General features: G+C 39.6%; 1 protein-coding gene across 1 annotated transcript in view; it reads left to right on the forward strand.

The window, feature by feature from the left end:
• Positions 1 to 18,110, forward strand: part of LOC140730306 (neuroblast differentiation-associated protein AHNAK) — a 33,038-nt gene extending 14,928 nt beyond the window's left edge. The window contains exons 2-6 of the mRNA XM_073050539.1: positions 2,087 to 2,123; positions 3,323 to 3,479; positions 5,825 to 5,970; positions 6,068 to 6,623; positions 10,380 to 18,110. Coding sequence (XP_072906640.1) covers positions 2,121 to 2,123; positions 3,323 to 3,479; positions 5,825 to 5,970; positions 6,068 to 6,623; positions 10,380 to 16,591 — 7,074 coding nt within the window. The 5' untranslated portion in view covers positions 2,087 to 2,120 and the 3' untranslated portion in view covers positions 16,592 to 18,110. The remainder of the gene's footprint in view (positions 1 to 2,086; positions 2,124 to 3,322; positions 3,480 to 5,824; positions 5,971 to 6,067; positions 6,624 to 10,379) is intronic.
• The last annotated feature ends 219 nt before the right edge of the window (positions 18,111 to 18,329 follow it).

Genomic DNA, 18,329 nt, shown 5'->3' on the forward strand with positions numbered 1-18,329 from the left:
ATTATGGAATCATTTAAAACTGATAAGGATATATGTGCACTGTCTAGTACAAAATGTCGTCATGATCAGTACATTTCAGTCTCAAATGATTGTGAACCAGTGTATTTATATTTAATCGCCAGCAAGTCATTATCAATGTAATACCGCCACCTAGTGGACCATGAAGTATAATACAGAGAACAGAGGAGTCCAAAATGAACAGGAACTGTATCAGGCAGTGCCTGTGGAGAGGAATTAACAATCAACATTTTAGGCTAGGACTCTTCATTAGGACTTATAAAACCTCATCAGAAGTCCTGATGAGGGGTCTCGGCCCAAAACGTCAACGGTTAATTCTGCTCCATAGATGCTGCATGTCCTGCTTTCAGGTGTTGGGCCCAGGATAGATCTTTCAAGATGTTGATGCCCGGAAACTTAGCTTGCATGCTTTCCATTACTGACCACTCAATGAGGATTGGTGTGTGTCCTCCGGACTTCCACTTCCTGAAGTCCACAATCAACTCCTTGGTCTTGCTGACATTGAATGCAACACCAGTCAACTACCCAATCTGTCTCGCTCCTGTGTGCTTTTTTGTCACCTTCTACTAACAACTGTAGTGTCACTGTTGAATTTATAGATGATGTTTGAGCTGTGCTTAGTCACATAGTCATTAATGTAGAGGGAGTAGAGCAGTGGGCTAAGCACGCATCCCTGAGGTGTGCCTCTGTTGATTGTCAGCAAGGAGGAGATGTTATTACCAATCTGCACTGTGATCTCCCGATAAGGAAGTTGTGGATCCTGTTACAGGGGGAGGTACAAAGGCCCAGGTTTTGAAGCTTGTTAATTAGCACTGATGGCGTTGAATGCCAAGCAGTCTCATGTACGTTTTGCTATCGTCTAGGTGCTCCAAAGCAGAGTGGAAAGTCAGTGAGATTGTGTCCAAAGTGGACTGGCTGTGGCAGTGGGCAAATCACAGTCGGTCCTGGTCCCTGCACTGACAGGAGTTAATTCTAGCTGTAACTAACCTCTCAAAGCGCTTCATCACAGTAGGTGTGAGAGCAACTGGGCAATATTTGTTGGTGCAACTCACCCTGTTCTTCTTGGGCATTGGTACTTGCCATTCATCAGAATTCACCGCTCCTTAGTGAACTGATAGTCCCATTGTGATAACTATAATCCGGAGTTACTTCTGTTACCATCAAACTTAAAATGTTTCTCTCTGTGGATGGAGGGAGTATGGAAAGCTCTGTTATCAGATTTGTTTACCCTCATTATTAAATACAGCATGATCTTGGGCAGGCATGGGTTAATGGGAGCAAAGTTAATGCAAACCTAAGGTTTCCTTTACAAACTCCTAAATTGTACTTCATAGAATTTAAATCGCTAATAATGAAGCCAAAATCAGAGGTCTTATATATACTGCAGAACTGTCATAATTTGTGAGAAATGAATAGTAAAAGTTACCTTGAATTGAACGGTTGACTCAGAACGTAGAGCAGTATGGGCCTCTTCTGCCCATGATGAGCTGAACTTTTAACCTACTTCACAATCAATCTAACCCTTCCCTCACTACATAGCCTATAACCCTCTATTTTTCTTACCTATCTAAGAGACTCTTAAATATGCTTAGTCTATGAGCCTAGACAATTCCCCCAGCAGAGCAATGCTGGCCTTTTCACTTTCCGCCACTTACCTTCAGGGGATCTCCTCTAAGATCCCGGGGCCGTTGCCGCCCTGGGAAAAAGTGCTGGCTATCCACACCGTCCGTACCTCATACAACTGAAATATGGTGATTTAAAATTAATCTGTGTGCAGGAAATCCAGAGGTTGGACATCTTTTAATTGAAAGAGGATGAATTTACAGCAAACTTCATGTGATCTAACTGCAGGTCCATGTAAGATTTGCATCTGATATCCCAACATGCAAATACAGTAACTCGTATGTAATCAACATTTAGCTCACCTTTGAAGAAATGCCACAAAGTTGCCAAAGGCAACTGATATTTATGGAAACAAATCAGAAGCTGCAGAAAAATAGGAGTAGAGAAACAGTAAGAAAGATGTGATGTAATGGACAAATGTTCATTCTATCTCTCTGTCTTCCAGGATTTAGATTGGAAGAGAAGCGACTGAAGATAAAATGGTATGTATCATTTACAAGGTAACAACCAGAATATTACTGAGGATATAATGTCTGTTGCTTTCTGTTGACCATACATTCACGGCCTCTGTTTTTTTTTGGCAAAACTTCTTTTGATGTATATTTTCACCCAAATGGTCTGTCACCAAATGGAGGTTACAATAGCGGGAGTCCTCCTTCACTGGCAGGCCTCAGCTAAATTATTTGTTCGATACGTTTAACTCATTGCAGTAATTTGTGAAAGCTGTCTGCAGCACAACTCCCAAACGGTTGGTCTACGAGCAGGGAAAGGATAGCTGATGCAAGGGAGCTGTACTGCTTCTGATGTCCCCTACAAATAATACGCCATTTTGAATAGGAGCTTTAATACCTGCTTCATGGTTGATAAGGTCAAAAGTACCCAAAGCAATGAAAATGCCTCCACACCATCTTCCACAAGTGGGATTTCCTGCTGGCCAAACATTTTGATTCCCATTCCTGTCCCGATGTGTCAATCCATGGCCTCCTCTTGTGGCAAGATGAGGCCACCCTCAGGGTGGAGGAGCAACATCTTATATTCCCTCTGGGAACGTGATGGCATGAATATCAATTTCTCCTTCAGTTGAACATTCCCTTCCTCTATTCCCCACTTCTTCTGCCCATTACTCCCCCCAGCTCCCCGCTTTCTTCCATTTTGCCTACTGTCCACTCTCTTCTCCTATCAGATTCTTTCTTCTTCAGCCTTTGACCTTTCCCACCCACCCGGCTTCACCTATCACCTTCCTCTTTCCCCTCCCCCCCACCTTTTTATTTTGGGCATCTTCGCCCAGTCTGAAGGAAGGTCTAAGCCCAAGCTGATGACTGTTTGCTCTTTCCCACAGAGGTCACCTGATCTGCTGAGGCCCTTCACATTTTGTATGTGTTAACATAAGATGTACAAATATAATCAACAGAATGAGAAGCAAGTTTCGTCTTTCTTGTAATATAGACAAAATTATGGCTGTGGTGGGAATGGGGGTAGGCATTTGGTATATCACCCCTTCCCATCCTTCCACTCCAGCCTTCATTAGCATTGATACCATGAAGTGAGATTTGGAGTGGGGATGGAGGAAGGGGCATTACTTTGTTTTGAACTGTGCTCCATAAGCAAAAAAAAAATAATTTTACTGATCATAAATGGATCACTGCAAGCATTTAACATCTGATCTTTCTTCTTGAATTAGAATTTCAGTATGGACTCTGGCACAGCAGTTGTTCTGCCAAGGGGTGGAGGAGATCTCTCTGATGACCTTACCCTCACTGATTCACCCAGTGGAGGTGTGATAATCAGGGACATACAGAAAGACTCCGCAGTTGCAAGAATTGGTACCTTGAAGAAAGGTAACTGTTTTTAAATGTGTAACATTAAATTGGAAATACAAGTTGTGGGGTAACCTAGTAAACAAAACTAAATCATTGCAATGGGAACAAAACATTCAGACAAAAAACACACTAGATTTATTAATTTGTGGATGGTGTGTTCAACATGTATGGCAGACAGGTACACACAGTCCCTCTTCCATGTTCCATAGCATGTATTCATCCCTCTGGGTTCTCCCTATCATCATGCTGTTGTATTTCTATGGAGGAAAGGCTTTGGATACAAAAGGTGAATCTGCTGGTCCAGTTCAGCTTCTGGTCAATGGTGACCTTCAGGATCTTGATGATTTTGGACTTAATGATAATAACATCTTTGGTTATCGGGGGTAGGCGTGTAGGCTCTTTCTTACTGGGGATGCTGACTGCTGGGCACACTTGTTACTTGTCTTTTATCAGCCACGCCTGAACTACCCTGTACAGGCATGCACTGCTTCAATTGATCTGTGGGGCTACAAATGAAACTGAACATTCTGATGGAAGGAAGGTCCTTGATGAAGATACTAAAGATGACTGATCCCAGGGCACTGCCTTGAGGAACACCAGCTGTGACTTCAGCCACTGCATTTTCTCCCATTGATGTTGAGATTTACCAGGGCATCTTAATGTCACATTTAGCTGAATGCAGCCTTGATGTCGCCATACTTTTTAACTTTCAGCTCCTTGGTAATGTTTGGACCAAGGGTGTAATGAGGTCTGGAGGCAAGTAAACGGGGATCTGTAAGGAGATTATTGATGAGTAATTGCAACTTGATATCTTTATCAGTCATACCTTCCATACCTTTGCTGATGAGTGACAGTAGATCAGGTCATTAGCTGGATTGAATTTGTCCTGCATTCGACAAGCAAGACCTCCAAAAGGACCACAACCTTGTCCTGGTTTTGTGGATCTCATGTCTCAGAGAGCTGAGCTATGCTGGCTGGAGTCACAGCCTTGTGCGCTGGCTCTTGGTAGGGTCACCTGTGCCAGACAGGTCAAAGGGTACAGGCCAGACTACGCATGGCCCAATAGTCCTCCAGATTCAGGGGTTCAGCTCAGAGCCAACAATCCTGACTGGTCAAACAAAACCGTTTTGGAAACAGCAATGAAGAATCCTTCACCATCTTTGTGCAAAGGTATTCCCGAGTCTCCACTCAGAACTTGCATGGCTGACAGTAGCGAAAACTGGAAGAAGGCTAGGGGCACAAGCCCTGAACACTGCTAAGACCAAGACCAAAATTGCTTTTTTGGCCATGGACAGACAGATGGAGGACCTTCATTGCTGCCCTATATGCCAGTGGCATAATGGGCAGTAAGTGTTTGAACAGGATATATTTGATTCCACTTAGGGTTGGGTAAATCTTTGTGTTGTTACTGCACTGGAGCAAGCCAGAAATGCAGTCAGTTCTTCAGCCGATATCTTCAGTTCTTGTCTCCATAACCATTGCTTGATAATACAAAAATAAATCAACCATAAGAGAAAAATAACTCAAAAGTAGCAGGCATATAAATACTCCAATGATAAAGCTGGATATCCTGCAGCAGGGGACTTGCCTTTTGATTTTCCAAGGCCTATCTACACAAGGAAGGAGTGATGGAATACTTTCCGATTACTTGACTGAATGCACTGCTAACAACATCTGGGGCAAAGCAATCCACTAATTGTCATGAGGTCCACCACCCTGAATACTTATTTCTTCCACTAGCACGCAGTAGTTGCAATGTGTATCCCCTACAAAATACACTTTATTTGTACAGGCTACTTTGGCAGTACCTCCCAGCCCTGGGATCTCTACCGGCACGAGAGACAGTTCATGGGGTGACAACATTAATGGTGTATGCTCCTACTTAACACAATAAATGCTTGAAACATATCAATTAACTGTATCAATTTCTAAGTAATGTTACTAACTTCTGCAAGCCTTTATTCAAAGGGACTATAGCCATATGTAAAACTAGAATAATTAACATAGCATTCCCTTTCTTTTGAATTACCTTCGGCTTTCAACTGTCATTTTCTAGTCACTGCATGAACTTCAATGCTTTTTTAAAATGAAAGGCAATTACATTTGCTTGTTAAGTTTCATCTTACGTAATGCCCTGATGTGGGCTTCAGCCTGAAACATCGACTCATTATTTCTCTCCATAGATGCTGCCTGACCTGCTGAGCTCCTTTGGATTTCCAGCTTGTGTTTATGGTGGAAATGCTGGTGTTTTTGTTTCTGAATTAATATTTTGAACAAATATAACTAATACATATATTTCAAGATGTTATAATTTAGAAAGAGGCTGTACAGGTTAAACAGAACTTACTATTATTATTTTGTAGGTGATCAACTGAATGCAGTAACAATACATTTTGACAACCTAAGTAGTGAAGAAGTTGGCAAAATACTGAAATATGCTGAACCATACAAAAAAAGTCTGAAATTGAATGCAAAAGGTGCAGATTATGGATTACAGAATTCTTATATGGTAAAAAGTGTTATTTGCTTTTGATCTACAATATGTTTAAATGGTTAAGCATATCAAAATTATGTATGTTTACATTAAAATCATATTTAAATTACAGGGATGTAGTGATCAAACTTACTTAAAGTTGTACAACAGCAAGATCAAGCCCCATCTTAAGCTGGCAAACACAGGTACAGGTGTTGGTAGCCTAAATATCAATGGAAAAACACCTTCAATTGACGTAAGTAGACCGAAGATTTCTTCTGACTTTAATGCAAAACTACAGGCTTCACCAACTATCGATGTGAAAACACCTAACTTTGATATCAGTGGTCCGCAAGGTAAAATACAACTGACTGATGTGAAAGCTTCAACTCCAAAGATTGGAGCAGGATTGATAAACTCTGAGTTTGATATTAAATCACCAAAGGGGGCAATTAAGATGCCCGATATGGAATTCAAAGATCCGAGTTTTGAAATGCCATCATCAAACTTGAAGACTGACTTAAAAGCTCCTGGGATTAAGATTAAATCTCCAAAAGGGGGTTTTGATGTTGATATGCCAAATGCAGATTTTCAAGCCCCGAAGTTTGAAACTCCTTCGGCCGATTTACATGGACCAAATATCTCAGCAATTGATACAGACTTCAACGTGAAAGCACCAAAAGTCAAAGGTAACAATGAATTCTCTCCAGATTAAAACAAAATGTCTTCACATTCCTATTTTGAATTAAATACATGTAACAAGGGAAATAAAGGGAAATACGGGTAAATAAGTGCTTAGAATTTGCCATTAGTCAGTACAGCTAAATATATAATACTGTAGGGAAAGTTGGTTGCACTCCACTTCAAAAATGTGCATCCATGAAGACAAATTTCTTAAGTCCAAAGTAAGGCACAGAATATAATTTAGATTTTGAAATTGTTGACTCAGAATAGTTAATATTTTAAAAAAACTTATTTGTACAAAAAACTCACCTACAGTATCAGGGGTATTAGGTAAATGTTGAACTTTAAGGAGTAAATACCTATTCAATATTAGGTTTCCAAATTGATTTTTCTGTTACCAACTGGACCTGAAACATCAAAACCACCTATTTAAACTGAGCCGTACATGCAAATTTATCAACTAATCGTATAGGTGTTCTGGGATTCTGTGGTTTTAGGTATGATAGAGGAGGAAGAATTAAAGGGGGAGGGTGGCACTACTCATCAGAGAAAATAACATGGCAGTACTCAGACAGAACAAACAGGAGGAATCGTCTACTGAGGCTACTATGGGATTATATTATAGACCTCCCAATAGTCAATGGAAATTAGAGGGACAAATTTATGAAGAGATGGTAGATGGTGGTAAGAAAAGTAAGTTTGTGATAGTAGGTGATTTTAACTTTTCATGTATTTATTGGGACTCCCATACTAGGAAAGGACTTGATGGACAGGGTTCATCAAATGTGTTCAGGAAACTTTCTCTAAATTTAATCTTCTAGAGATCCCAACTAGAGGGAGTGTGATACTGGAATGAGACTGGGCAGGTGGCAGAGGAGAACACTTTGGATCTAGTGATCATAAATCCATAAGTTTCAAGATATTTATGCAGAACAATAATTGTCCTCAGGTTGAGATTCTAAGTTGGAGAAAGGACAATTTTGACGGCATCTGAAAGGATCTGACAGGTGTGGATTGGAACAGGTTGTTTTCTGCCAAAGGCCTTCAGAAGTGAAATATTGAGAGTACGGACTTTTGTATGTTCCTGCTAGAAAAAAAGGCAAGCCTAACAGCTTTAGAGAACCTTGGTTTTCAAGGGATATTGAGGCCTTGGTTAAGAAGGGCCTCAAGATGGTTGTTCGTCGTTGTCAATGATGACAGGAAACCTGAGCAGGAGAGTTTTTAAAGTGGAAAAGCTGTTGCACTGGGGCAGTTCCAATTTCTCAACCGCAAAAGCCTGGGTCCAGTGGTACAAAGAAGCATCACGGACTGGGATCTTCCTTGTTTGCCCTGGATGACCACGATGGCTTCCATGCCTTGTCATGCCCTTTGTCCTCCAGGGAGCGTTGCAGTATTGCCTTCCTGGTCATTGGATTTCACTGTGGGTCTCATCTGCCCAGTCTGCCAGAGCTGGCACAGCAAGTATGGGCAGCAAGAAACAATTGAGGCACTTGAGGAGCATAAGAAATATAAGTGAACACTTAACAGGGAACTCAGGAGGGTTAAAGACGGCATAAGGTTGTTCTGGCAGGCAAGATGAAGGAGAATCACAAGGACTTCTACAAAATATATTAAGAGCAAAAGATTAGCAAGGCAATTTGGTTCTCGAGAAATCAGCATGGTCACCTTTGCATAGAGCTGAAAGAGAAGGGGGGAGATATTAATGGATATTTTGCATCCACTGGGCACTACGGTAGTGTAGCAGTTAGCGCGATGCTATTACAGCTCTTAGTATTTCAGAGTTTGGACTTCGATTCCGGTGCTGTTCTGTAAGGAGTCTCTGTAGGTCCTCCCCATGGAATGCATGGGATTTCTCCCAATGCTCTGGTTTCCTACCTCAGTCCAAAGACATTGCAGGTAGGTTAATTGGGCCTGTACTCACTGGAATTTAGAACGGAGGATCTCATTGAAAGTTGCCGAATATTGAAAGGACTAGATAGGGTGGATGTGGAGAAGATGTTTCCTCCGGTGGGAGTATCCAAAACTAGAGGGTATAGCCTCAAAATTGAGGGATGACCTTTTAGAACAGAGGTAAGGTGGAATTTTTTTTTTAGCCCAAGAGTAGTGAATCTGTAGAATGCTCTGCCACAGACTGCAGAGAAGGCCAAGTCCATGGGAATATTTAAGGCAGAAGTTGATTGTTTCCTGGTTGGCCAGGGCATCAAAGAATACAGCGAGAAGGTAGGTGTACGGGGTTGAGTGGGGACCGGAATCAGACATGATGGAATGGCGGAGCAGACTTGAAGGGCTATGTGGATAGACAGGATTAAGGATAGTCAAGATGGTTGGTTGCATCTAACCAGTCATAGAGTTTTTCAAGGAGGCTAGCAGAAAGTTGATGAGAAAAAGGCAATGAAATTTGTCTACATGGACCTCAGCAAGAATTTGACAAAATCCCACCATGGGAGCCTGGTCTAGAAATTTCAGTCACTTGCATTGAGGATGTAGTAAACTGGATTCAAAATTAGCTCAGCAGGAGAAGCCAAGGAGTGATAGTAGATGGTTGCCTTTTGACTAGAAGCCAATGGCCAGTGGTGAGCTTCAGGGACTGGTACTGTGCCTGTTGCTGTTTATCATCTATATTAATGATCATGTGGTAAACTGGATCAGCAAATGTGTGGATGACAGTAAGATTGGGAGCAAAGTGGACAGCAAGGAAAGCTATCAGATCTTGCGGTAGGATCTGAACCAGCTGGAAAAAATGGGTTGAAAAATGGCAGATGGAATTTAATTCAGGCAAGTGTGAGGTATTGCAGTTTGGGAAGACAAACCAAGCTGGGATTTCCATGGTGAGCAGTGGAGCAATGAAGAGTACTGTAGAACTGAGGGATCTGGGAATACAGATCCATAATTCCCTGAAAGTGGTATCACAGGTAGAAAGGACCATAAAGGGAGCCTTTGGCACATTTGACTTCATAAATCAGAAAAATGCAGTACAAGAGTGAGATGTTATGTTGAAGTGGTATAAGATATCAATGAGGCCAAATTTGGAGTATTACGTGCAGCTCACAGATTGATGGTGGAGGGTGAAATTTATGATCAGGAGAACCTGTAGATTTTCAATACTGCAATAAAAATGACCAAAACAAATATGTGTGTTACAATGTTTACTGATGTGCAAAATGTCATAAACACAACACCCACTGATAATCTGAGCTGAAAAGAGGTATAGTGATTAATATCGTAGATGATAGATTTAATGGAATTTCAATCTTCCTGTGAGGAAAATTGGATTTAGCAAGCTGAGTTACAGAGAAGCCTTCCAGATAAGTGCAGTTTGATAATACTAGCGAGTAACTAAAATTTACTAACCTGCATATTTATCATCCAGCAAACATTTTATTTACTGGGGGCAAAATGATCATTAAGATCTTAATCAATACAAAAAAACTGCAATATAAAATATTCCTAAAATTAAATGTACAGTACCTCAAAAGTTAAGAAGAAATAAAATTGCTCCTAATCTTTAAGTAACAGATGCAAACTAACAGTTCCAAATTTAATCTCAAAATAAAGTGAACAAATTAGCAAATATTCAATAGTGGGTAGTATACCTACGTGTGGTTCAGCAGAGAAAAGATCTACTGACGTGGATATTTCAAGAAATGGGATGAGTGCAAATGGTGCAATAAAGACAAAGAAACATGATGCTTTAAATGAAAAACAAAATCATAATATTAAAAATATCTTTAATTAACATGTGAAAATTATTTCCATTTCAGATATTGACCTGAATTTATCAACACCAAATATTGATCTTGAAGCTCCAAGCATTGAAACTGACAACTTTGGTGCAGAAAGCAAAATGAGGTTCCCAAAATTTAAAAAGCCTACATTTTCACTCTCTGGAAATAAACCAAAAGGACCTGAACTGGATGCGTCTATACCGGATGTGGATCCTCCTGACATGAAAGGGAATTGGAAAATGCCCTCCTTTGGACTATCTGGGCCCAAAGGACCCGATGTGGATTTCGATGCTTCTGTAAAAATGCCTAGTGTGTCGGGTCCAAACGTTAAGGGAAATTTTGAAAGTCCAGATATTGACGTGAAACTTCCCAAAGGGGAACTAGATGCAAACTTACCAGATGCAGAACTTAAGGGAGGAAAGTTTAAATTACCTGGAGTAAAATGGCCAAATAATAAATTGTCATTGTCAGGTCCTGATAAAGGACTTAACCTACCAAAAGGTCAGATAGATCTTTCTGCTCCCAAATTTCAGGGGGATATCAAAGGTCCTAACCTTGATCTCAAGGGCCCAAATCTTGACATCAATGGTCCTAATTTTGATGTGCCTGATGCCAAGGGCAAGTTTAAAATGCCAAGCTTAAAGATGCCTTCCTTTGGTCTATCTGGACCCAAAACACCAGATCTGGATGTTGATGGTTCCTTGAAAGGCCCTGGTATTGATGTGTCTGGTCCGAATATTAAAGGGAATTTTGACACTCCAGATGTTGATTTAAATCTTCCAAAAGGAGACATTGATGTCAACATCCCCAAAGCAGAAATTAATAAACCAAAATTTAAAATGCCAGTGTTTAAAATGCCAAGTGCAAATTTGTCAACTCCAGACACAAGCCTGAACTTAAAAGCACCAAAAGTGACAGGAGATTTAGATGCAAAACTGAAGAAACCCAATTTAAACATTTCTGGAATTGAAGGACCTAATGTGAACTTAGGTGGTAATCTTAAACTACCTGATGCTGATATTTCAGCTCCAGATCTTAAAGCAGGAATCCGAACTCCTGGCATAGGCTTTAATAAACCACAGTTAAATGCAGATTATGATATGCCTGATATGAATCTCGAAGTTCCTGAGGTAAAACTGAAAGGCCCAGACATAAAGAAACCTTCATTCAATATGTCTGGAGGAAATGTTTCCGTTCCAGATGTGGACCTAAACTTATCAACACCAAAGTTAGACCTCTCTACTCCAAAAGTAGGAGGAGATTTCAAAGGTCCAAACATTGACATAAATGCTCCAAAAGTGGATGGCTTTGGTACAGAAGGAAAATTTAAATTCCCAAAATTCAAAAAACCTACATTTTCACTTTCTGGAAATAAACCAAAAGGGCCTGAACTGGACATGTCGATACCAGACGTCAAGGCAGATATAAAAACTCCTGATGTGGACCTTAAAGGAGGAGTTGATCTTCCTGACACGAAAGGGAAATGGAAAATGCCTTCCTTTGGACTATCTGGACCCAAAGGACCCGATGTGGATTTTGATGGTTCATTAAAAGCACCCGGCATTGATGTGTCAGGTCCAAATGTTAAGGGAAATTTTGAAAGTCCAGATGTTAATTTGAAACTTCCCAAAGGGGAAATAGATGCAGACATTCCAGATGCAGAACTTAAAGGAGGAAAGTTTAAATTACCTGGAGTAAAATGGCCAAGTAATAAATTGTCATTGTCAGGTCCTGATAAAGGGCTGAACCTACCAAAAGGTCAGATAGATCTTTCTGCTCCTGACATTCAGGGAGATATCCGAGGTCCAAACCTTGATCTAAAAGGCCCAAATATTGACATCAATGGTCCTAACATTGAAGGCCCTGATGCAAAGGGAAAGTTTAAAATGCCAAGCTTAATGATACCTTCCTTTGGTCTATCTGGTCCCAAAGGCCCAGATGTTGATTTTGATGGTTCAGTAAAAGCTCCTGATGTTGATCTGTCAGGTCCAAATGTTAAGGGAAACTTTAACACTCCAGATGTTAACTTGAAACTTCCCAAGGGGGAAATGGATGCAAATTTGCCTGATGCTGACCTTACCGGAGGAAAGTTTAAATTGCCAGGAGTGAAGTGGCCAGGTAATAAATTGTCATTGTCAGGTCCTGATAAAGGGCTGAACCTACCAAAAGGTCAGATAGATCTTTCTGCTCCTGACATTCAGGGAGATATCCGAGGTCCAAACCTTGATCTAAAAGGCCCAAATATTGACATCAATGGTCCTAACATTGAAGGCCCTGATGCAAAGGGAAAGTTTAAAATGCCAAGCTTAAAGATTCCTTCCTTTGGTCTATCTGGTCCCAAAGGCCCAGATGTTGATTTTGATGGTTCCTTGAAAGGCCCTGGTATTGATATGTCTGGTCCGAATATTAAAGGGAATTTTGACACTCCAGATGTTGACTTAAATCTTCCAAAAGGAGACATTGACCTCAACATTCCCACGGCAGAGATTAATAAACCAAAATTTAAAATGCCAGTGTTTAAGATGCCAAGTGCAAATTTGTCAACTCCAGACACAAGCCTGAACTTAAAAGCACCTAAAGTGACAGGAGATTTAGATGCAAAACTGAAGAAACCCAATTTAAACATTTCTGGAATTGAAGGACCTAATGTGAACTTAGGTGGTAATCTTAAACTACCTGATGCTGATATTTCAGCTCCAGATCTTAAAGCAGGAATCCGAACTCCTGGCATAGGCTTTAATAAACCACAGTTAAATGCAGATTATGATATGCCTGATATGAATCTTGAAGTTCCTGATGTAAAGCTGAAAGGCCCAAGCATAAAGAAACCTTCATTCAATATGTCTGGAGGAAATGTTTCCGTTCCAGATGTGGACCTAAACTTATCAACACCAAAGTTAGACCTCTCTACTCCAAAAGTAGAAGGAGATTTCAAAGGTCCAAATATTGACATAAATGCTCCAAAAGTGGATGGCTTTGGTACAGAAGGAAAATTTAAATTCCCAAAATTCAAAAAACCTACATTTTCCCTCTCTGGAAATAAACCAAAAGGGCCTGAACTGGACATGTCTATACCAGATGTTAAGGCAGATATAAAAACTCCTGATGTTGACCTTAAAGGAGGAGTTGATCTTCCTGACACGAAAGGGAAATGGAAAATGCCTTCCTTTGGACTATCTGGACCCAAAGGACCCGATGTGGATTTTGATGGTTCATTAAAAGCACCCGGCATTGATGTGTCAGGTCCAAATGTTAAGGGAAATTTTGAAAGTCCAGATGTTAATTTGAAACTTCCCAAAGGGGAAATAGATGCAGACATTCCAGATGCAGAACTTAAAGGAGGAAAGTTTAAATTACCTGGAGTAAAATGGCCAAGTAATAAATTGTCATTGTCAGGTCCTGATAAAGGGCTGAACCTACCAAAAAGTCAGATAGATCTTTCTGCTCCTGACATTCAGGGGGATATCCGAGGTCCAAACCTTGATGTGAAAGGTCCAAGCCTTGATCTAAAAGGCCCAAATATTGACATCAATGGTCCTAACATTGAAGGCCCTGATGCAAAGGGAAAGTTTAAAATGCCAAGCTTAATGATACCTTCCTTTGGTCTATCTGGTCCCAAAGGCCCAGATGTTGATTTTGATGGTTCAGTAAAAGCTCCCGATGTTGATCTGTCAGGTCCAAATGTTAAGGGAAACTTTAACACTCCAGATGTTAACTTGAAACTTCCCAAGGGGGAAATGGATGCAAATTTGCCTGATGCTGACCTTACCGGAGGAAAGTTTAAATTGCCAGGAGTGAAGTGGCCAGGTAATAAATTGTCATTGTCAGGTCCTGATAAAGGGCTGAACCTACCAAAAGGTCAGATAGATCTTTCTGCTCCTGACATTCAGGGAGATATCCGAGGTCCAAACCTTGATCTAAAAGGCCCAAATATTGACATCAATGGTCCTAACATTGAAGGCCCTGATGCAAAGGGAAAGTTTAAAATGCCAAGCTTAAAGATTCCTTCCTTTGGTCTATCTGGTCCCAAAGGCCCAGATGTTGATTTTGATGGTTCCTTGAAAGGCCCTGGTATTGATATGTCTGGTCCGAATATTAAAGGGAATTTTGACACTCCAGATGTTGACTTAAATCTTCCAAAAGGAGACATTGACCTCAACATTCCCACGGCAGAGATTAATAAACCAAAATTTAAAATGCCAGTGTTTAAGATGCCAAGTGCAAATTTGTCAACTCCAGACACAAGCCTGAACTTAAAAGCACCTAAAGTGACAGGAGATTTAGATGCAAAACTGAAGAAACCCAATTTAAACATTTCTGGAATTGAAGGACCTAATGTGAACTTAGGTGGTAATCTTAAACTACCTGATGCTGATATTTCAGCTCCAGATCTTAAAGCAGGAATCCGAACTCCTGGCATAGGCTTTAATAAACCACAGTTAAATGCAGATTATGATATGCCTGATATGAATCTTGAAGTTCCTGATGTAAAGCTGAAAGGCCCAAGCATAAAGAAACCTTCATTCAATATGTCTGGAGGAAATGTTTCCGTTCCAGATGTGGACCTAAACTTATCAACACCAAAGTTAGACCTCTCTACTCCAAAAGTAGAAGGAGATTTCAAAGGTCCAAATATTGACATAAATGCTCCAAAAGTGGATGGCTTTGGTACAGAAGGAAAATTTAAATTCCCAAAATTCAAAAAACCTACATTTTCCCTCTCTGGAAATAAACCAAAAGGGCCTGAACTGGACATGTCTATACCAGATGTTAAGGCAGATATAAAAACTCCTGATGTTGACCTTAAAGGAGGAGTTGATCTTCCTGACACGAAAGGGAAATGGAAAATGCCTTCCTTTGGACTATCTGGACCCAAAGGACCCGATGTGGATTTTGATGGTTCATTAAAAGCACCCGGCATTGATGTGTCAGGTCCAAATGTTAAGGGAAATTTTGAAAGTCCAGATGTTAATTTGAAACTTCCCAAAGGGGAAATAGATGCAGACTTGCCAGATGCAGAACTTAAAGGAGGAAAGTTTGAATTACCCAAAATTAAATTGCCAAGTAATAAATTGTCATTGTCAGGTCCTGATAATGGGCTGAGCCTACCAAAAGGTCAGATAGATCTTTCTGCTCCTGACTTTCAGGGGGATATCAGAGGTCCAAGAGTTGATCTCAAAGGCCCAAATGTTGACATCAATGGTCCTAATGTTGATGTGCCTAATGCAAAGGGAAAGTTTAAAATGCCAAAGGTTGAATTGCCTTCTTTCCGAATGTCTGGTCCCAAAGCACCTGATCTGGATGTTAGTGGTTCAGTGCCTAGCATTGATGTGCAAAGCCCTAATATTAAGGGTAATTATGAAACTCCAGATTTTGGAATACAAGGTTCAAATGGAAACATGGATATTAAAATGCCTAGCACAAATTGGTCAAGTCCAGATACTAACTTCAGTTTGAAAACACCAACCATGACAAGTGATGTAGATGCAAAATTGAAGGTTCCAACTTTCAAAAAACCTAATGTGGAAATTTCAGGAATGGAACAACCCTCCCTAAATGTAGGTGGTAATTTGAATGTTCCTAAGGCTAAAATACATGCTCCATCCCTTAAGGGAGATATAGACCTTAAAAATCCTAAAAATGGTGTAGGTTTTGATATGCCTGACATGAACCTTGAAGTTCCTGATATAAGTGCAAAAGGCTCAGGTTTGAAGAAGCCTTCACTTAATGTGTCTCCAGGAAATGTAGATCTCAACCTACCTACTGCACATATAAAAGGAGGTGCAGGTATTGACATGCCTGAAAGAAAACTGAAAGGTGCAAACATAGGTGCTAAGCATACAAAAAGTGGTGTTAGTTCTCCAGATTTGAATGGCGAGTTTCATGAAGTTGGTGTTGATGTGAACATGCCAAATCCTTCTGTTCCCAGAGTTAGACTAAGTACAGATGAGAATAAATTTTCAAGAGAAACATTTAAAATAAGGTCATCATCTGTATCTGACCTTGATGATGCAACGGCACAGGGAAAATACAATGCTAATTTACAAGCAAAATCTTCCAGCACAATGAATGTCAATGCTGATTCCATCAGTAAAAAAAGTAAGTTCAAATTCTCAAAATTATTTAATTTTAATCATAAATCAAAGGGATCAGTTGATTTCACAAAGGCCAGGGAAGCAAATTCTTCTGGGACATTTACAACAAAATCTATATTCCCAGAGCTTGAGTTTTCTGTGTCTGATAACTGAAGGAAATTATTATTAAGGCATGATTGATTTCTGTAACAGGTATATAATACTTTTAAATCAGCCTCAGCAAAAGGATTAATCTTTGATGTATTGTATTCAGCCAGACTTAATAAAAAGAAGGAACATTATTAAATTCAGAATAGCAGTAAGTTAGGCTATTCTGGAATACTGACTTCATCATGGATCCACATTCAAAGTCTGTAGCAGGCATAGTGATTCAGCTGCTAGAGCTGCTTCCTCACAGCAATAATGAGCCTGGGCCAGTCATAACCTTGTACGGTTTAGAAATTGCAACCTTTCCCTGTGACCACGTTTTCCTCTGGGTGATCAGGTTTCCTCCCACATCAAAAAGACATGCAGGTTAGTAGGTTAATTGGCTGCTCTCCGTTTTCTCTCACGTGTAGGCTAGTGAGTTGATGGGAAGGTAGGGAGAATAGAATGGATGCTCTGTGGTTAGTGCAGTCTTGGTGGGCCAAACTGTCCATTTCTATGACTAATTCTAGCTTTTCTGATGGGCTAGAGTAAGGAACTTGCATGAAATTAAGTTTAGTAAATGAACCCAAACATAAAGGTAACCTTCTGGAGGAATACTTCATGCAAAAAGATTGCTTCTGGAATCATACTGATTGCCTACTTCCATCCTTATTTTTTGAGATTAGGGCTTTTTCAGTCTTTTCTTTTCCCTTGGATCCTTGGCATATTCGGACTTTTACCATTTTTGTTTTGGTGATAAATACGTAGAACCCCCTAAAAAACACACAGACTTTAAAGAGGTGTGTCATAGACTCTTTCAAAGGATGCTAGATATCCATCAGAATAAAACTTTGGCAAAAGTTTAAAAAAAAATTATAACCACAAAACAGTCAAATCAATTCTGGCATTCTTTGAAGGTGATACTTCTAAACTAGGACCCTGCTTAAAAACATGCTTCAATTTTCACAGACTCCTAAAAATCTGCAAGTCATTTTATTGACATGATGAAGTCTAAAATTATATAATCACATATTTAATTGTCAATCTTGCGCAAAACTTCATACATCAAACTTATATTTAATAGAAATGACCATACCAGATAATATATGGAATAAGCTAAAGATACCTGTTTAAAATATTAAAGTGTATACAGTATATATGAGAGAGAGAGAGAGAGAAAGAGAGAGCATGCGTGTGATCAGGTTTGTACAGCATTTTCTTAATTCTTCAATATCAAATTTGATGTATAAAATAGTTTCTTTAAAGTTTTGAAAATGTAAACTTTGAAATATATTAAATATTTCTTGAAATGTCAGTCTTATGTGTTAAATATTATTGCTTTACTCTAATGTAAAAGACTCAATTTTTATTGAAGTAACCATGTAATAATGATATTTATGGGAATATTATATCAACCACGTGTGGGATAATTAGCTTTAAATTGGTCTCTTTGATGATCAAATTTTTCAACTCAGTTTTAATATGTTGCCAGCACTTTATCTGTATATTCTTAAATGGATAATATAAAGGTTTTTCTTCAAATTTTGTTCTGAACTCACTGATCTATTATTTCATGGAAATATTTATGATAATGAATGTTGCAATGACATCTTTTTTCTAAACCAAGCAGGAGATTAATGTTAAACTGAAAATGGGCAGTTTGGAAGGGTCATTCACATTATATATTTCTGCCATAATTTTTGCAACAAGTACACAGAATGTTCACTACCATCCTACTTTCATTGGATTCAAATGTTAGATTTCT

The sequence above is a fragment of the Hemitrygon akajei genome, chromosome 7 (assembly GCF_048418815.1).
Source record: "Hemitrygon akajei chromosome 7, sHemAka1.3, whole genome shotgun sequence".
NCBI lineage: Eukaryota > Metazoa > Chordata > Chondrichthyes > Myliobatiformes > Dasyatidae > Hemitrygon > Hemitrygon akajei.